This window comes from Dendroctonus ponderosae, unplaced genomic scaffold (assembly GCF_020466585.1).
Source record: "Dendroctonus ponderosae isolate FM_Combo_2020 unplaced genomic scaffold, Dpon_F_20191213v2 Dpon_F_20191213_8, whole genome shotgun sequence".
Lineage (NCBI taxonomy): Eukaryota > Metazoa > Arthropoda > Insecta > Coleoptera > Curculionidae > Dendroctonus > Dendroctonus ponderosae.
Window position 1 is genome coordinate 10,197,956 of NW_026019016.1, and position 22,025 is coordinate 10,219,980.

At 34.2% G+C, this 22,025-nt stretch overlaps 1 protein-coding gene across 5 annotated transcripts in view; it reads right to left on the reverse strand.

Annotated features, from left to right (window-relative positions):
* Window positions 1–539: 539 nt before the first annotated feature.
* LOC109546376 (capon-like protein) overlaps window positions 540–22,025 on the reverse strand; it is a 116,354-nt gene continuing 94,868 nt past the window's right edge. For all 5 annotated transcript variants that reach the window (XM_019917324.2, XM_019917325.2, XM_019917323.2 and 2 more), the window contains 4 exons: window positions 9,630–9,799; window positions 5,044–5,256; window positions 4,250–4,399; window positions 540–1,532 (listed from right to left, as the gene is read on the reverse strand). In XM_019917324.2, the coding sequence (XP_019772883.2) occupies window positions 561–1,532; window positions 4,250–4,399; window positions 5,044–5,256; window positions 9,630–9,799 (1,505 nt within the window). In that variant the 3' untranslated portion in view covers window positions 540–560. The remainder of the gene's footprint in view (window positions 1,533–4,249; window positions 4,400–5,043; window positions 5,257–9,629; window positions 9,800–22,025) is intronic.

The following is a 22,025-nucleotide window of genomic DNA, read 5'->3' on the forward strand; positions in this document are numbered from 1 at the left end:
AGATATTCAAATTATATTTAAAACACATAAGTAATAAAATTAAAAGTGTAATAAAATATAATAGAAATAAAATGAATCCACATTAACTTTGTTTACTCAGGAAATATTCATAAAAATTACACTCGTGCATCAAAATAAACAGATAATTTTGCATTCGAGCTTGTTGTCTTGTAAAAACTGCATGAGTTTATTTTCACATTGGAACGAAAAAGCCCTCCTCCTTCGGAGTCGGGCTTTTTCGCCACAATATGAAAATAAATTCATGCAGTTTTTAGACAACAAGCTTTCATGCAAAATTATCGGTAATTTTGAAGCACTTGTGCAATTACCCCCGATAAATTTTCAAACATCTCAAACTTCTCAACTGTAGTGAGTAACGCACTTTTTATTTTTTAGCTTCTTTTTAACTTTTTTGTGAGAAATATATTTTTTGCATTTTTTCCGTACCCACTTGCTAAATAGCCCTGGGTGACACTTCCAGAGGAATATCACCAAATTTAAATCACCCCGTTATGGTAACAGTAAGAAAAACGTCGTGATGATTGCCAGTTCGAGCAAGTTTATTTAGTCGTATGCCTAGCCCACATTGTTCTTTGAACTTGTGATAAAAGCTCACTTCTATTGGGCACTCTCTCGCTAGCTGATCTAGATATTCCCGGTCCGTTCATCAGTCTCAGTTCGTCACTGATTCTCAGATTCGACAGTCGGTCTGTGTCCTCAGAATTGGAAGGAACTGGAACAATAACCCTCACGCGCCCTTCTGCATCAGTTGTCGTTAATGTCCCCACTTGAGACAAAGGCTTGATGAAGTGAACATTACTAGGTTCAGCAGATTCTGTATGTTGAGGACTGGAGGTAGATTGTCGCTGAGATCCAATTTGAAGGCGTGCATTACCCGTAGCTGAACAGTCTTGCGCTAGGTTCAATGTAGAGTGTCTGCGTTGAAGGGTTGGAACTGATAGTTGAACTCCACTGGGACTTTTCACAGGTGTAAAATTTCCCTGTGCGTATTGCGCATCCGGACTTTGTTGGCTGAATTTTGCGTACTGATCCTGGCTATCTTTTTGCCCGGATTCTGCAGCCCCATATGTCTGGAACATTGACGGAATTTGCCTTGGCTCACTGTGTCTGGACGAATTCAGTCTGTTCTCAATATTTCCTAAACCTCTGGACAAAGTCGCGTAGGGCACGCCAAAATTGTTATTCATCAATGCCGGATTATACATGCCCTGATTCATGAAGGGCATAGCTTGCGGGTAACCATACTGATACTGAGGAGCTACCGGTTGATACGCCCCTAAAGCTTGCAACCTTTGAAGCAACTGATTTTCAAAACTAGCATCGATGGCATTTGGAGGATAGTTAAAGTTAAACATTCCACCACCTCCGGGATTGAATGTGGTTCTTAAAGGTGACTGTGCTGTTGTAGCTGTTCTATTCTCAAATACTCCGGGAGCTGCCAGCCCCAAGGCTTGCATCACTAAATTTGGATCTAGTTGAGGAATTTGGTCGGGCTGATTATCTTGAGGTTGCTAAAAATAAAACAAAAATAGTCCATTAAACCCAACAGCGAAGTGGATGCCACAGAAGCGTGTTAATATTTACCTATTTTTTGCGGATCAAAACCAAATTGTTATTATCCGAAGCGTCCAAATAGACCTGCACATAAAAGGCAAACACTCGCGGAAAGCTGTTGTTAGAGCTGCAAAATGGCCAAGAATACCGATTATATCGGGCGATCACTCGGGTTATAAAGCAAGCTCAAATAAAATGGAAGCACAAGTAATAAAAATGGTGCAAAACACAATGTGAATGAATTGAGGTAACCGATGCACTTTTGCAAAAAAACTTAAACATAATGTAGGTCGTATGCATGTAGAACATTGTCACTGGCGTAATATTGTGGATTATTTGCCTCAAATTATCTTTACTGTGTTGTTATCTAAAAGTGATACAGTGTAATATGTGATATACGTTTTATTCCACTTCAAGGAATTAACAAAATCTAAAGGCATTTATTTAAATCATATGATCTTTTTACACGAAACAATGAACCTATTGAACGAATAAAATGATCAATGTATTCTGTTAAGCCTGTTTGTTATTATCGTATTCAACCCTCAGGTGAAGAATGCCTGAATGCATTTTTAGGTCTTGTACCAGCTTAGGTTATTTACAAGATTTTTGAATGTGTCCCAAATTTGAAACATCATGCATTAAAACATGGAATAAAAGTTTGATTTTTAAGTCATTCTTCGGAAAATGAATCATATGTGAAAGAAATCTGAAAGAAAACTATCATTTTTTATTGATAAAGTACTTTTCAAAATGACTAATATACCACTAGGAAGTGAAGGCGAGTTCTTAGCAGTCACCACTGAATATATAAATGATATTTCAGAAATTTAATTCGCTGAAGATTTAAACTTCTCGAACATCCCATTTTTAATTCCGAAGACATTCCAAGACCAGATTTACTCGCTCCTAATTCAGAACCAACCACTTCTACTTCTGGAAAGAAACTTGATGATCCCAAAAAGTGAAACCTTGACATTCTTTGCTAGAAAAGAAGTCTCATTGAAACAAAAAACTTATAGCTGGCGGAAATATTAGAACTTGATTTAGTAGCAACTGAATTTTGACGACGCTTGAATGACGAACAAATAGAAAAGAATGGTTCCTACCTTTGCACCCAAATAAATTCCGCCCAGAAGTAATAATTTCAGCCCGGACTACTGGGCTGAAGTAACTATAAAATATTTTATAAAATATCTGTTGTCCCAAAATCACTTTGCAAAATTGTGTGAAATCTTGTATTTTAATTACAATGAAATACGAACGACTGAATTCAAGAAATTTCGAATTCGAAAACAAAATTTGCTTCGTATAGTCCCGTATGCCTGTAAAATTTGTAAACAAGGTTCTTCTCAACCAACTCAACTTCTGAAGAAAGTTGCTGGGTTGAAGATCAAACTTGTCCAATCAAAGTCAGACATTCGATTCGAACATCAAATATGTTCCTTTTTAGATCAGAAAGTTTTTCTGATTTTTCAACCATGTTTACTAGAATGTCAGAAAAAAGATCCAAGACTCTACAGTTAAGCGTACTCACCCTTGCTTTTAATTGAACTTCCAAACTACCACGGGTTCAAATTCAATGTTAATGAATGTAATTTTTACAATTCAAGTCTATAAATAATAAAATAATAATGTATCTAAATAAATATGGTAAATAATGGTAGTTTTAAAAAAAATTTCTTCAGACCTTCATTAAGGAAGTTTGAAATGAAACAGCCAGAGAAACTTTTATTTTCAAAAAAATGAGCACTTCGTTAGTTTCCATTATTGAATTTAAATGTCAAACTTTACCTCGAATATTCCCGAGAAGCAAAATTGACTTTTTAGCTATACGATTTCAATACTCCGACGTGAATTCTGTAGAGAACTTGTGGCTATTTTAAATATTGAAAATCCGAAGATAAAACGAAACGTGCTTGGAGAATATCGTAACTGAATATGGTTCATAAATAATTGTAGATGTTACGAGTAAAATATGCAGTTTATCGAAGACTCCAAGAAATTATTGACGTGAATGGTTCGTCGCCATTAAAAAGCATATTAAGTGCACTAATAGGTATATCATCTTTGTGCTTATATATATCATGCGAGTGCATTTCACGTACTTTTCCGTTAAACTGGTACCACTTAGCCTTGGTTGCGTAAGAAACCAAAATATCCTAAGCGCAAATAATCCCAAACTCTATATATATTATAATTAGTCTTCACTATTGAAACTATGCTACATTCATTATTGAACTATCCACATAAGCCAAGTGCATGGAGTTCTAAAATGCTCCACAGTCCAATAAGCACGTTCTGACATGTCAATGCGGAACTCCGATGGACGTCTTAACGGGGCACGCAGATGTTCCACGTTTAATAGGATGTCAAGCTTGAATTTATCGCGAATATTGAGCCTAATTTATTTATCCATCAATGCAGATGCAATTATAATTCCGATCCTTAACATACGTTTTCATCGAAAAACAATCGACTTCCAGTCAATCTAATTTTCCGTTTTGCTTCGAACGGAATTATCTTAATTAATCGGGTATTAATCGTCAAAACTGATTATGCGGAACAGTAATTATAGCTATTTGCACAACAAGATGGAACAATTTGACAAAAAACACAACATGCGAACATCATCAAAACATTTATTTGAAATTTTCAGATATTCAAGACATACCTGAGGCATAGTCATATGAGGAGGACTAGACTGCTGTTCGGGCTTGTCACCTCCTTGAAGATGGGCGACCAGAGCTGCAATGTGGTCCAGAAGCTCCCGGTTATGCACCAACAGTTGATGGGTTCGAGCTTGAGCTTCCATCCTTGCAGTCTAAAAGGTAGGAAACATTTTTGTAAGAATTTTCTTTAACTTATTTGTTTGCCGTTTCATGATTCGATTGATAAAGAATCAATAAGCGGTATTGATAGTTGACGATTTTAGTTGTTATTATGATCGATAATCCAACATATATTCAGCTTTGAATTAGGAAAATGTGATTTTCCACTTAGATGTTTTGACTTGTTTCATCCAGGGAAAAGTTGTAAACTAATTTCCTTAGAAATTGTATTCTGGTCGAGAGTTAAAGAGCAGGCAGGAACGTTTCTCCAAAATTGAAGCAATAGTTTTAAGAGATTTCGACCTTGTTGAGGGAAATTAACATCCGAACATCCGAACACTAATTCTGCACACAATCGTATCAAATTCATTGCAATCTACAAAACGAATTGTTCCACCAATATATTAAGAAACAGCATTACCAAAGGAAAATTATCTACGAAATTGGTGTAAAATGCAAAGTATTTTATTTTTATTTGAAAAGATTACTTTTTTTGTGTTGATGATATCTTTTAAATTCACTCATTGATTTTTATTGGCTTCATTGGCATTCAATTCATATCGGTGATTCATTTTGCAAAAATCTTTCGCACGCACCCCGAACCAACATTTCACAGTAGCTAAACATGTTATCAAACCTGTTCTGCCTGCATCTGTTCCCTGGCCAGTTGCAGCTGAGCCACAGAAGCTTGAGTCTGCTGTCGCTGTTGCTCCAGCTGCTCGCGTAGAAGCTGAATTTCATGATGAGCAGATAAAGCACCACCTGGAGGTGGTAGTGAAAGATTGGCGGTGGTAGAATTCGAATTTGATCCGAAACCGTCACTGTTAGGGGATGCATAAGTTTCAGCTTGCTGAAATAAAATAATAATTCTTAATACATTCACAAATAAATTGGTGCGACTGAAAATTGATGTTTTCAGAATTAAAGAACGCGGAAGCACAACAGCGGTTCAAGACATCATTTAAAGTTTATCTAAATCTCGTTAAAGCGAATTTGATAGGAAATCCTCCTGTTTTAAATTCGGATTACTAAAGTAGCACAGGTTAAGAAGCTAGCTCTTGCATTTGAAATAAATATATTAAACTTTCATTATTTATTCATATTACAAGTTACAAGTACAAGCGTTTGGGGCTATTATAAAGTTTGAATCGCAAAACCGCATAACAAACAGCTAAACCAAACCCTAAGAATATTTTAGAAAGGAATTCATGTGCTAGTTTGGTTCGAATAGTTGCAAAGTAAAGATAAAATAAATAATAAAAACGAAAAATATTCACACAGAATATTGATGCACTATTCCTGTACGTTCAATTTCGTTATTTCAAAGCACTGCAAGCTTCGAATTTAAAAGGCAAAATAGATGAAAACCGATGAGCTCCACAGTGCTGATACGGTCGAATCCAAATGCTGAACGAATTCAGGGATCGTGAGATCTTTCCGGTTTTGCAATAGACAAATCCTGTAGTTGCTCTGGAAACTATCTATCTCTAGTTTTGTCATCGAAATTACAAACTGTCTCGTATAAATTACAATCCGGCTTTAATCTGCTTTTTGTATGACAGCTGGACGGAAAACTTTCGCATAGCTGCTAAACCACGAATACTGTAGCTTAATTGCATTTTGAGTGGGGTACGTAGGATTTTCAACTATTCAAACTGTCGATATTAATTATCAGTTAACAAGAACGGTAAGGATTTGCTGAGTGTGAACAAGGGGTACTTCACACAATCGCTTCTAGACAATAGTATTCGCGTATTTGTTAGGGAAAATCTGCAACATGTGTGCCATTACTGGCATTTACATTGGGTTCAAGACTTACAATCGCCAAAACCGACAAGTGGGAATAAAGTGAACCTAATTACATCTGCAAGAGCACGTATCTGACAAGACATGTGCTAGAAGTAAATTAGTTCAGTAGTTATGCCGAAGAGCGAACTTCTTTCGATATAGGTAGGATAACAAAATGATTGCTTCCTTCGCTGGAAGCATCCCTAATAAGCCCCATCACCAGCCGAATGCAGCAAAAAACAGCCAAGTTGTAGTCTATTCGGTGATTCAAAATTAGAGTCCGTCTTTATAAGTGTTTATTGTGGTTCAGTAGGAAAGTTTAGATTGAATTGCGTGATTGGAATATTGAAACTTCTTCCTAATGTTTTGTCAACATCTGCAGTGACCATCAAGGGCGGATCCAGGGGGGGGTCATGCGGGTCATGACCCCCCCCCCATTCAATTCTCTATCCAAAGACGAATTCTCTGGCTCGAACTTCGAAAAAAGCAGCGTCATCTTCAAGTGGATTTTCCAACTCAAAGAAAACCACGCAAATCTAAAACTTCTTGAATTCAATCATCTTTTGAGAAAACTGCCAACATTTCCCCATCCATGGTTCATTTTCTGAAAAGGCCATATATTTCTGTCTAGAATGATGTACAAATGAGCGTTCTTGCTCATTTTGCCTCCGAGAAATGAGCAAAAACGGGACGGAAAACATGGGATTTTGGCATCATCTTGCACCTATGTGTCTGATATTCAAATTTCGCTTTCTGGCTCAAAACTACTCGAATTTCCTCACTCGCGTTGTTACGACTAAATCGACTTTTCAATTCTCTATCCAACGATGCCAAAACGAATTCTGTGGCTCGAATGGTTCTTGAAAAACTTCGAAAAAAGCAGCGTCATCTTCAAGTGGATTTTGCAACTCAAAAAAAAACCACGCAAATCTAAAACTTCTTGAATTCAAGCATTTTTTGAGAAAAATGCCAACATTTTCTTATCCATGGTTCACTTTCTAAAAAGGCCATTTATGTCTGTCTAGAATGATGTACAAATGAGCGTTCTTGCTCATTTTGCCTCGGAGAAATGAGCAAAAACGGGACAGCAAACATGAAATTTTGGCATAATCTTGCACCTAAGTGTCTAATATTCAAATTTCGCTTTCAGGGTCAAAACTAATCGAATTTCCTCACTCACGTTGTTACGACTGAATCGAATTTTCAATTCTCTATCCAACGATGCCAAAACGAATTTTGTGGCTCGAATGGTTCTTGAAAAACTTCTAAAAAAGCAGCGTCATCTTCAAGTGGATTTTGCAACTCAAAAAAAAAACCACGCAAATCTAAAACTTCTTGAATTCAAGCATTTTTTGAGAAAACTGCCAACATTTTCTTATCCATGGTTCACTTTCTAAAAAGGCCATTTATTTCTCTCTAGAATGATGTACAAATGAGAGTTCTTGCTCATTTTGCCTCCGAGATATGGGCAAAAACGGGACGGAAAACATGAAATTTTGCAATAATCTTGCGCCACCCTTGCACAAAACGACGATTTTTTCTACATAACCCCCCCTGACTTTAAAGCTGGATCCGCCCCTGGTGAGGATTTTCAAAGGCATTGTGCAGGAAATGCCAGGAAAAAATCCAGTAGACCAAACTTTCAAAAACCGAACAACATTTCTGAATGTAAATTAAAATATTCTTTACAATAATGTTCAACGAATCAATTGAATAATAATGAATAAGCCTGTTCGTTATGTATTTCATAGTGTGTGCATTAAAGCATCCACAGAAAGTTTTGAATGTCGAAGAACAATTCTTCTTTCAATACTTAATTTGCTCAGTTCCTCAAATGCATTAGTTTGAAATCGCTCTGTGGCTAACATTGATTTTTATTTCTATTTCAATCGTCAATAACTGCAACAAAATGGGTACAAAATCAATATTGAATAGTATAACAGATCCGACGTAAAAAACTACAAACATTTTTCCTGCCTTGAGGAGTTGCTGGTAGTAGAATTTAGAAAAAAAACGGTTGGAAGATAACGTTGTCACTTAAAGCAGAGATGTAAAAAGAAAGTGTGCATGTCGCGCAAAAAGGAAAATTTGCAATTCCAAGTGGTATAAATCACTTTCTTGCCACAACAAAAATGAATGGATTAGATTTACGTCAAAATTATCTGAACACTTAAGGATGTGTTTCTCTCTGTTCGAACAATTTCACTTTTTCATTTGATTTTTTCTTAGTTAATCTTTATATAAGTTCTATATTGTTGAGGCGGATTATTGATTACTTTTTGATAAATAATTCGTTCTTATTGCGAAATATGAGCACTATTTATCAATCTGTAATAAAAGACGTGAGCAAATTCTGTCTTTTATAGACAACAATTTTTGTTGCGAAATACCCAACAAGCAGAAAAGGAAACAACGACATCAATTTAAGAGATTTCAAGCGATTGTTTCTTTTTCAGATGGAAATTTTAAATATCTCTAATATCGACAAAATCGACTTAAATTTTTGCTGTAAAGTGGATGCCAACATTTTTCCTTATCAATGTGATTTTGTCAATCGAAGGTTAATTCGACTTCGACTCGGGGTAGAGGGTGGCTGGTTGCAGTCGAATAAGGATACAACATAGATAATTCAACCATATTTTCGTTTTTTATTAGCGATCTTTGGCCACCACTGATGATATTCGGTTATTCCTGCGGTGCAGAAATTGAAAACGTTCCGAAACCGCCCTACGAAATTAACGACCGACTCATTGGCGGATGTCCAAGCATAAGGCCAATATAAATGAATCATTAAATCGGCAAACAAATAAAATAGTAGAAAGATATTAAAATGATATTCCTGTCGAAATCAATCAATTTTGATTGGACCGTTGCCTGCGGCAAATTCTAAAAACAACCTATCAATCTAGTTCCTAATGAAAAAAGGAATATAAAGTGGAAATGCAGCGCGCGTTTAATTCGTGATGTTATTCCTGGATGGGATTGGGTTTTAATTGGTGTTTTATTGGAAAGCAAAGTTTTTAATTCTCATCTAAAATAGATACAGATCTATTGCAGATTAATGTATTCTGAGCTGAAATTAAAAAAAATTATATCCTTAATTGCACAGTATCTGCTATTTCGATCTGGGCCTTTTTAATATGTGGATGTTTAATATATATTACAACATAGAATGCATGCTAACTTGAAAATACTAACACTGACTATTAAGCTAGCAATTTCATTTACTTGTTTTGTCTTATATTGTTCTGGACGCTTTCCTTTCAATTTGCACAACTAAACTTTTTATTTACTAGGATTCCGTGCTTTTACTACATCCTGAATTTCGTATTTTAACTTACTGGAAAACATTGTTCTATTTTTTATGAATACATTTGGTTCAACTAGTACCTATGTGAAAGTTTTCAAAATTGTTCCTTTTCATTTTATACTTACCAGTGGTGATTTCCTCGGACTACTAGCATTTGAGGGTGGCGGTGGCAATATGTCTAAATGAGCAGGAAGTTTACTAATTTTAATACTGTTCTCGAGATAAGAATCTTTGAGACTAGATTCGTCAGGAGGTAAGGAATTCTTGTCACTGTTGGCACCTTCCAATGTTATATCTGCAACAAATTGAAAACATTATTGAGGACATTTAAGGAATACAATGAAATAGCTAAACGCGACATTGACTATCTTAAACCATTCCTCTTATAGAGCACCGAAATGTGCCAAATTTTAAACAACTAATTCAAGCTATTTTATAAACAACTTTTGTCAACCTTTGCATTCGTCCTGCGTGATTTAACACACAAACACTTCTGGTTTATATTCAAAAAATTAATTGAGAAAAAAATGTCAAATACATAAAGGTTATGAAGAAATAAAGACAACCGGCTTTCATAAATAGTTAAATTATGATATTTAATACGGTACTTAAACTTATTTCAAAAATTTCGTTTTCCTTTTTTTGCATCCCAATCGGAAAATTAAAGTGACGTTTTCATCATTGTCCCACACACTTCACTTTAATTTATTTCAGCATTGATTAATTTATTTTTCATCTAGGTTTCTCAATTTTATAACTAGATTCTCGTATTTTGTCTTTTCTTCATATCAAAACTTTTGGGTTTGGATTGCACCATCGTTGAACCAATAATGTATTTGTTTTATTTCTTGGCCTCGGTTCTTCTTGCTTCAGATTGCTTGGTCAGCTAGATGTTTTTTTAAGAATAAAAATGGCACAGTTCGATTGGCTCTTATGAAAGCAAATTTTTCAGTTTTTGCAGTAGATCCTCTGGTCATGGCTGACAAATTACAAGCTTTACTTTGTGGAGTGTTTATCGTTAAGAGGCGTCGAATCTTAAGTCCAATTTTCCACAATAGAATGCTGATACTTTTCTGATTTTCCTTCATCTCAAAAATACGTTTTTACTTGTACAATTGATAATTTCTCATCTGCATAAGGATAAATAGAATGCTGATACTTTTCTGATTTTCCTTCATCTCAAAAATACGTTTTTACTTGTACAATTGATAATTTCTCATCTGCATAAGGATTGTCCTAATCTGCTCATCCATTACTATTTTTGTTTTACATCTAGTCATTAATACGTATTAGATCTTGCTTGTTTCATAAAACCATAAAGTTAGTCAAGCTTCATTGTGTTCTATTTAATCATATTGCTGACCTCAAATATCACGAATGTTGATATTGCTGAGATCAAAATAATGTGACAGTCAACAGTAAGCAGTAATTATTTTATTGAACACTTCAAATAGCAGTAAACAACCCTGACTAGTAATTAAAGAACTTCCGTATTCCAGCTAGCATCGTTTTATCCGAGCTCATCTTATTTTCAGATAAAATGTTTATACAGGATCTCTATAGAGAAGTATTCTACTTTGATGGAATCGTCATTCTTCTGCATAATTCCAATGCAGATCGTTGATTCTTTGGAGATATTGCCGGTTTACTTCTAAAGATTTTCTATTTTTTTTTAGAACAGATAAATTTACTTTCTTGTTTTCCGAAATATTTCCACGGTGTTTTTAGAAGGTTATAATGAAATACGTCGCTCTTAACTGCTATCCGTTAATGCATTTTTTAATATAGCAAGTTAGTAAAAATTAAGCATCTGAAAGCATCTCCGCAACACTGACCTAAAAACCCATTTTTATTCGCTCCAGATCTCATGCTCGACAAAATAATGTAACGTAATTTATAGAGCACATAAACGATTTTATAAATCCGTGAACAAAATTTTTCTTGCCCCTGGTTATACGGGGCGCTTTTTTAATAAACTTGAGTAATGTAATTTTTAAAGTGCTCTTTTGTAACAGAGTCATTATTCTTCGCCATTCCTAACGCAGTAAGAAGAATTTGAGCGGATGTTTTATTATTTCACTTACTGTCGCATAAAGAATATATTTTTGCGGGCAGATTCCGGATAATAGATCAGGAATTAAAAACGGGAAGCGGGACGATAATTCTTGCTCGAAAACGGGAATTTTATAATCGATTGAAATATTATCGTTAGTGGTCAAAGACGTAAAAATTATGGGATTGCCGCTTTCCATTTTGAGCAATAAGTATAATCCATTGGAAATATTTGATTCTGTAAATGAAAATATTCAATAGATTTTCGATTCAAATTAAGCTTATGAATACTAGGTAGGGATGTATTGTATCCTATTCTATAAAATCACTCGTTCATGGTATTACATGAAAAATATTTGAAGCTGAGCACTAGAGCGGTAAAATTTAGAACTGGCACCTCTATTATAAGGTTCGTAATTTCTTTTGAGCAAACGACAGCATTTTCCTGACTGATTAATTTTTTGWCATAGRGCGGTTATATCAAAAAAAGAGTCTATTTTTTTWAATCCAATTGWATRGCTYTAGTATTTTGGTTTASAWGGGTGAGCRTCGGATTTTAAGATTATTTCCGTACGTCTTATGCCATGCACAGAGTTAAGCAAGCAGCTATTAGGAATGTATGTTAGAAACGAAACTTGCAACGGAGAAACACATTGTGATTTTCATAACTTGCTACAAGTAGACTACAAGTAGAAATTGTGAAGAAACTATGATTGATTCTTCAGAAATATAAAATCGAATTCCATAAAAGTTCTCCATCGAACTCGACGCCGATTTTCCAAATTGCCAAATTTTCTGTTGTTAAAATTTCAATGCTGGGTTAAAAGTTGTGTTTTTAGTATGATGTAAAATGTTGCCAGCGAAACAATTTTTGGATTTCCTACGTTGGCCACGTCAGATTTGCCGACATCACTGACAAAAACATATACAGTTGCCAATAACGCTATTATTTTATCCTTGCCTTTGACTTCATTAGAAAATGTGATTTGTGGAAAAAAAATCAGTTTTTGATATGCGTACTGGCATAGATTGTGACTTGACCTTTTTTTGCTAGATGCTAAATTTTGATCAGCCCCCACAATCAATTCTAATAATGTTAATTGCGTCAAAAGCTTTTGAGATGCATATCAAGTGTCTCTATCAATAACAACGAATTGTCTTGATCGCAATTGCCCTAGATTATAAACACGGCATTTAACAATTATAATAGTTTGCTACGAATCACTTGGAAGGTTTATTTGCAGCTTCCTAATAATAAATCCTTCTCTACTCATCACAACTGGTAAATACAGACTAGAGAGTCAGATACCTAACAAACAGAACAGATAACCTAAATAAACTTTGTCAATGTCCCCCGATCTTATAATATAGTTCTACTGTCCAATTAACCAGTCTTGTTTTATAAGGGTTTCATTCCGAACTAATTTAAATTTCGGGTAAATTTCAGAGCTCAATTGCAAGGACCTTCTTGTTTCTAAGTTCGCACAAATTTACAGATTATGTTGGGAATAGTGTCGTGTAAACAAGAAGCAAGGAAAATTGCATCGATATTATCCCAATGTTCCAACGGGCTCCCTTAGGGTCCGATCATTTAGCTTTGGAACCCCAACTTGGTATTGGGAATTACAGTTCATGTTTAGCTTAGGATTAATATTTGGACTTTGGAATTTGTGGAACTGAAGTGTACTTTAAACGTTGCTAAATATTTGCATCCAACCTCACTATATCCAAATACGGTTGAGTCGTGTGAATTCCGCACGTTTAGTTTGAATATTTGCACATTTAAACATACAATGAAATATGATTTATTTATTGCATCGCTGCAAAATAAATGCACTCAAGTGCTTTGCCAATTTTAATAAGAAATAGAGCAATAAAAACGCTTTAATTCGTTTATAGTTCGCTTTATTTTCGGTTACAATTTGAAAAATAAGCACACGTTTCAGAATGTTTATGATTTTCGAAGCCAACTATGATTTTATATATTTATGCAATTTTTTTAATGTAGTACACATGGTGTTGAATTTTGGTATCGTTCCGTTTGGGGGTCAATTTGGGCTGATTTGGAGTGGAAATAAAATATAAAAAAATCAGTTGGTTCATTTTGGAGTTGCAAAATTTGAAACTGGCAACTTTTTCGATTTGCTCCAAAACTTACACTGAATTGATGTTCCACCATAATTTTTATTCTGTTTCGATAAATAGTCTTATGTTCAGCTCTAGATTTTTGGTGTTCTCCTATATCTCGGACACATAGTGGCATATTTAGACCTTTTCCGCCGAAAGTTAGCAACATATCAACTGTATTTACCTAATATAAACGAAGGATAATCTCCCAATCGAAGTGCCAAAGTTGCCTAGTTTACAACTTAGTTCTTACAATGTTCTTCCGTACGTTCCAAAGAGCGATAGATCACAACATCGACTTTATGCAAAGTGTTTTTGTCGCATACAATATACAATTAAAGTAAACAAGTTTATACAACCAATTAAAATCTAAGAATAAATAATTGCTTAAAAGGGGAAGTTTTCATTTTGTATGCCAAACGCAGTTCGCTGTGGTGTTTTACTTTTTATAACTTAATTTAAGATAATGGGTATATAGCGCCGTGATGCCAAAAAGGGCCAAACTCAAATAGGAGTTGCGAAAAATTTACACGTTTGATATTTACATAATTGCCATTACACATGTTTGCTCACCTTTGCTTGGCTAATCCTAAGAGCGATTTTTAATTACTGTTTCAATTCAAACATTCCTCATATTTGAACACTCTGAGTATTTTTTGTTGCATTTTAATTATTGTATTATTCGCTAGGTTTACTGTGAATAACTAGGACGATAATTTGAAATTCACACAAATAATTTTTTTTAACTTTCCATGATGGCCTTTCATTATACTTAAAGCTGCCACGAGAATATAAAGATAATAGTATGTGTTCCCAGCGATATAACTTTCAAAAACCTCAAAAGAACAAATTTCAGGCAATTTTACATCGTTTATTAAATGCCCGACTAATAAAAAATCCGCTAGCTTTCTAACTAACTGGTGGCACAGTCTGAACTGCAAAAAGATAAATAAATTGTATTTTGAAACGTGGAAAACACTTCCCTAATTAATGAATACAAGGCAGTCGTTTTCAATGAGTATTAAGTCAATCCCCAAACTCAATCAATAAGTTCCGGTATTTTTTCAGTTTATTGCACAAATGGCTGTCACTAAAGTGCTAATTGAAAAACGAGTTTTTAATTCGATTGTAACTAAGTGCTTTTTATAGCCGTTAGGAACTTAACAACAAAAGTAGAAAATAATGAAGGGAATAGAACATGGTATCTAGATTGAAACAACTTACCATTGTTGACTAAAGTCAACTAAAGTTTTTCTGTACCACTTTGAATTGGCAAATGGTGCCACAAACAGAAGGAGAAAGGCAGCAGAACCAATGATCCTTTAAAGGTATCAGTGTTTCATTGCCTCAATAGGAAAAAATAGAAACACAATTTAGAAGTGCTACAAAAAAACGGAAATTTGTTTTTCGTTCTGATAGTCCTCAGAAATCAAATATCTGAAGTTGTGGGACAAAAATACGCTGATTATTGATTGAACCTATAAATGAAAAGTATGAAATTCTTGTTTTCATCCAGACAGTGAACTCTACGAATGCCATAACGAAAATTCCCGATACTAACATCCAATATCTATTCCACTTTTCGTTCTAATCTAAAAAGTTTGATGCAAAAAATATTGTATGGATATGAACTCTGTACGTCACGTCTTATCGTGGATTTATTAAGCTCGCAGTCGGTGTTCCGTTCTCCATCTATCAAATTTCGACCGTGTCAGAGGCAACTCTTCAAAGGGGAATAAAAACCTTATTAATGGCAGCTTCAGATCCAGACAATGTCGATGTTGAGCCTGTTTTACCCTAAGTCGGATTTAGACAATGCTCTGTATATTGGAAACTTTATTGTGTTAAACAGTTGATCGATTTTGCATGCAAATGGTTCTATTTAGTGGGAATATTATCCGCTTTTCTTGTACGGAAACAACAATAGCAGCGCGAAGATGTAGACTGTAGAGGGATCACTTTAGTCCTAACGAAATATGTTTTGGAAGAAGCGAATTATAAACGAAATGCTTAAAGATGAAGAAACAACGTCTAAGTTTTAAGGTTTAAGTAAGGTTTTAACTATCCGAAGAGAGTCGGTTACTTAATAATTTACTTCATAGTTTATAATTGAAATTTTCTAAGAATAACCCTTCAGCAGGTGAGCTGAAAAGCTCGAAAGAGCTGGTGATTTATGCAAATCCTAGGCAAGAACGACGCTTAGATTATCAATCGCCTGATTTAACACACTTTATTCTTGCGGGGTCATTTAAATAATACTTAAAACTGTTAACTTAAACAAATTTGTTGATCTACAACTTAAAGTGACTAGCGCAGAAGTAATGAATTCGCATAGCAATAAACAAAAAATGTATATCGAATCTGTGCGCTATTTTACTTGAAGTCCTAATGAGGAGGAATTGGAATAGGTAACCCTGCAAGTAATCTACCTAAATTTGCCTACATTAATATTTTATAGCAAGAGCGGCGCTGTAATTTTGAAAATTGATATCGAAGATATTTTGAACAAGATGATTCTCATAATGATGACATAAAAGCATATTCCTTCTGAATCGTATATACCTTAATTGACGTCTTAACGCTTAAACTTAAAATAGTCATAGTTTAACTGACGAAACTGAGTTAACGAGGCCATTTCGTATTAATCTCCCTGGACGAGAAGCATGTGCTTTAAGGTGTTGCCAACCCTTTTATGATTGATTTGATCTGGACGTACTAATCAGATTTATTACGGCTATTACAAGCTAGCCATTTTTTTAAATATTAATGAAAATTGAAAAGCAAAGTAATAATGTTATTACGAAGTTGACTAATTAAAAGCCATAATACACACGATTAAACTTTTAACAAATCAACGTTCACTCTAAGCCGCTTTTCAATATGTCAAATAAGTATGGCTTTATTTTGAATATCCTTTTCCTATCGATTTTGAATATTCCTTAATACGTAAAACCATTAATTTCAATCTAGACACCTATTAATTAACTGAAAAAATACCGGAACTTATTGATTGAGTTTGCCAACTGACTTAATCCTCATTGAAAACGACTGCCTTGTATTCATTAATTAGGAAAGTGTTTTCCACGTTTCAAAATACAATTTATTCATCTTTTTGCAGTTCCGACTGTGCCATCAGTTAGTTAGAAAGGTTGCGGATTTTTTATTAGTCGGGCATTTAATAAACGATCTAAAATTGAATGGAATTGGTTGTTTTGAGGTTTTTGAAAGTTATATCGCTGGGAACATATGCTTTTATCTTTATCTTCTCGTGGCAGCTTTAACTATAATGAAAGACCATCATGGAAAGTTAAAAAAAATATATTCATGTAAATTTCAAATTATGGTCCTAGTAATTCACAATAAACCTAGCGAATAATACAATAATTAAAATGCAGCAAAAAAAATACTCAGAGTATTTAAATATGAGGAATGTTTGAATTGAAACAGTAATGAAAAACCGCTCTTAGGATTAGCCAAACAAAGGTGAGCAAACATGTGTAATGGCAATTATGTAAATATCAAACGTGTAAATTTTTCGCAACTTCTATTTGAGTTTTGCCCTTTTTGGCATCACGGCGCTATATACCCATTATCTTAAATTAAGTTATAAAAAGTAAAACACCACAGCGAACTGCGTTTGGCATACAAAATTAAAACTTCCCCTTTTATGCAATTATTTATTGTTAGTTTTTAATTGGTTGTATACACTTGTTTACTTTAATTGTATATTGTATGAGACAAAAATTGAATCACTTTGTAAAAGTCGATGTTGTGATCTATTGCTCTTTGGAGCGTACGGAGGAACATTGGAAGAACTAAGTTGTAAACTAGGCAACTTTGGCACTTCGATTGGGAGATTTTCCTTCGTTTTTATTAGGTAAATACAGTTGATATGTTGCTAACATTTCTGAATTGTGTCTCTATTTTTTCCTATTGAGGCAAAAAAACACCTTTAAAGGATCATTGGTTTTGCTGCCTTTCTCCTTCTGTTTGTGGCACGATTTGTCAATTCAAAGTAGTACAGAAAAGCTTTAGTTGACTTTAGTCAACATCTTAGCATTGTTGACTAAATCGATGAGTCAGTTCGCCTAGGTCTTTACCTAGGCGGCATAAACAAGGTTAATATGATATGTACAGAAAGGTAAAAGTATGGGATTTCTCTTGTTATAAATGCTAGCTAGGAATACACCAAGCAGAAATAAGTAGACTGTCTTACTTAATTTTTTTAATTTATTTTACTATTACTCTAGCAAAAACTGGATAGTACACTCTATCGCTTATTTCTGAACATAAAATAATTTCACTGAATGCAAATGTTATTAAGTTAGAATGATTGCGGTGCGCTGTACATTTCAATTCTATTCTCAAAGCTGTGCATACAAATGTTGCATTTAGACATTATGCGATATGGAAACTGGTGCCAGTCAAAACAAACCGATTCCAAATTTTTCTCTAGCGTGCTCGCAGTCGACAAATCAACGTTGCCAGAATCCGATCGGACTGCAAAGCAAATCCCGTAATCAAAATAAAATAATCTTCCAATTTATCAAACTCCATTTACTGTTTATTCTATTGATTAAATGATTGAAAATGGAAAGCTAATGGATTTGCTCAGCTTCCACCATCTATCGAAACAACAACCGTTTTATTTATGAATGGAAAGAGGACCCTCGCTTTGCTCTAGTAAAACCCGCAGTTGTTTTTAAACAAGCGATCGCGCTTTAGTTTTTTTTGTTTCTGATGGGCTAAAAGGTAAACAGTTACAAACAGAGCTCTTTCTGATATTTATTTGTTTCCAGCTACTAGTCGTCAAGCCAAAATAGGTATCCATCTTGAGTACATTCGAAAATTGTAAATACAAGTTTAAGTCCTCAAATGTTTGTTGAATTTGGAGCACTTACTATAATTAGTGTGGGATGATATGATAATAAACAGATGAATTTTCAAAGGTGGCATAAAATATTTATTGCAACGTACAGCTTAGTGTTGGAGATGTCTCTGAATTTATTACTGCTTAAAAATATATGCAGCACCGTTTGTTGCCCAGCACCTCATAAATGATAACCGGGAGAGCTTCTAAGCGAAATCGTCGCAGTTTTATAGCAACTAAACTCGCTTAGGGCAAATTTAAAGATCTTGCCGTTCACACTCTTGAAATTAAATTTCATATTGTTGAATATTTTATTTCAAGTATATAATCGTTTCGTGTTTAGATTTCTTGACGAAAAAAGTCACGTCTTATTGAAGGTCATCTTTTGAAAACAATGAACTTCCAGAAGTTTATTACTCCATCTAGAAACGGTGAATCACTAATTACAACGGCTAAATAGCTCTGCTTTGTCGAACACTGAAACGGTGAAGTTCTTTGGTCAGTGTTTATCACAAGGCTTTAGATAGGAATATTCAAAAAACATGTTCTCGAATCGGTAGCGGAAATTCGCTTTTCTGAGCTCCAAATAACTCGCCAGACAAGATCAGAGTGATAAAGTATCTGCTTCCAAATCAATTCTATCTCAAACTTCGCCGCAGGCAATGGTGCTTCTAATGTTCGATTTCTTTAGATTAATCTAAATTTTCCAGCTTTCCACTTTTCGTTTTCATTTTACTGAAAGCTCTAAAGGGCTTTGATTAAATTACATGATAGTCTTTCATACCGGATGCATAAAAATATAATTTATACAGTATTTCGTAAAAAAAATACTTTTTTAAATTCAGGTACGGTATACTAGCCTTCACATACTGAAAACTGATTTATTCTATCGCAAATAATATTAAGAGTTCAGTGACTCAAATTAAACCGAAACGTTTTCCGAAAATATAATTCTTGTCTACAGATTAAAATATTCAAATTTATAACGATAAATAGGTCGTTTTCCACGAAAGGCAACCATAAGAAAAATCAAAGCAAACCCGAATTATATTGAAACCATTAAATTATAATTGTCCACTTAAAATTGCCGTTTCTGGGCAGTAAAACCTTTAGAAAATAGGAACATTTATTGTTACCTTCTTACATTTATAGCCATTTAATAGTCTATTTGGAGCAGACAGAGTCGTAAACCCATTTAAAAATTCCAAACTCCCTCCAGATTTATTTACAATGAATTAAATCAAATGAGTGACGTGATGCGTTTTGAACTGCGAATATATTTACGAACAGTTAGGTAATTCGGTTATCATCAAAAAACTGGAAAAAATGTATAAGTAATTATTTGCTTACATTACGGTTTCAGGTGAAAATTAAATCTGGTGAAACGTGGAACTGATGAAAAGTTCTTTATTTTCGCTCAAGTTAATTAAGTAAAAATTTTTCCGGGAAAAGTTCCTCAGATCTTTTTTCCATGCGCATATTGGTGCAAATGTTTAGTTAACAAAAAGAGTTAATGGCATAAACCTGTCTGTGTTTATCTGTTCTAAAGTTTCAGAGTGGGTTTCTTTCAACCTCTATCTATAGTGCGCTGTATGATAATGCTCGCGACACTTACTTGCAGATGGAAGTTGTGCAGCTTTTTGTATAAGAAATTCAGGTATAGAAAACTAGCGATTTAACTTTAACACTGGTTTAGTTAAGTACAAAACTACGAACTGAAAGCAAGAATATAAACATTTGAAAACTATTTACCTGTATTTTATGTGAGGGTATTCATTATGAGAATAAAAAGTCGCCACAAACAATATAGGCGCAACTGAATAATATTGAAGAGGACAATTGGATTACATTACAATTGAACAGACAACAAGAAAGAAATACAACAATAATACAACAAGGATAACAAGCGAATAGGGACCACATTAACAGAAACAAAAAATCAAATAAGCAAAGGACATATCGCTAATAGAAAACTATTCCGAGATAGAGATTCTCGAAGGACAACACGAAACCGTGAAAGTACATTAAAGCAACTAACTTTTCCAATTTGTCTAAATGTCTCGGTCAGCAAAATTACATAAAATAACAATACAAACATCGGGATTTTATTTAAAGCTTATGGAAACAGTCAAATAGAGACAGTCACTCAGCTAGTCACTGCCAAAACTCAATGCTCACGTCAATGTAAAATTTATGATCTCTAGATAATGCAAAGATATTAAAAGCTGAGCTGTAAAAATAGTTTATAACTTCCTTTCCGACAAATAATCCAAACAATGGAAGTAATGATGGAAGTAATAATCCTACCCGATATATATGCTAAACTGAAAGTAGTTTAACCAAATATTGCCTTTTGTAATAAGCATAGTACCTATGGAGGAAGCCTCAATTCCAATAGGTAAATGATAATGACTCGAAATTTATGAAGAATCGAAGGAATACTGATTACTTCGTTTAGTTTCAAGAGTGCATATTTAGTATTCGAATACATATTTTCACCTTAAAACGAAACTGGACAGTGTACATATAATAATTTGAAGTTGGTGTTTTTATCAAAATATTTATAAAATTATTACAATAAATGCAACGAATATATTTTGTTGAAGTAAAAGTAAAGTATAGTTTCCTATCTAGGAGTAGTTGAACTTAATCAAAATATAGTAATCATCATTTTAATGACAAAATCTTCCATCGCGGGTGGGAGAGAGTTGAGTTGATTTGCTATTAACTTCTAACCTGTGTAAAATGGTATTTCAATATTTCAGGCAGTTTGCACCAATATCAATAAATTTTATTTTTCTTCACTGAGTATTTTTCGCTTCCTAGATCGGAATACTCGTAATTTTCCAACTGATTTACAAAATTCAATCAATCAAACAAGTTTGGCTGGATCCTAGATGCTAGATTAAACATCCGATGACTTTTCTAAACACAACTATTACATTTAATTTGAATTGTATTTTTTGCTACCAACTAATGCGTGAAACAACTCGTAGTTGAACCCGTGCTAAATGATATTCCAGGTCGCCAGATCCCAACGTTATTTTTATTTCCAGATGTGTACTATTCGGTGCAACATCCTGAAAGCTCCCAAATTTACAGCCAGGATTTATGGAAACGTGCGGGATCTTTTGGCCGGCCACTATTTCAAAAATATGATCGCATCTGCTTTCTTTTCAAACCGGGTCCTAACTTAATGAACTCTAAGCGAAAAGCTCTGTTTGAACATAAATCTGTTCAAGTAAGTATAATCTTTCTTTGCCTTGCGCGTCCCTTTTCGCTAATTTTGCCTCGAATTAATAACTGAAAAATTTGAGTTCAAAAGTGCAGTGATGGCCAGCTAGAACAGAACGTAAACCAATGCCACATTGACATAAATTATTATTTTTATTGATACGTGGAAAACAGTACATATCAGAATACCTCATCTTTTCATAGACTGTTCAATTTAAATCATCTATATAGTAACTCG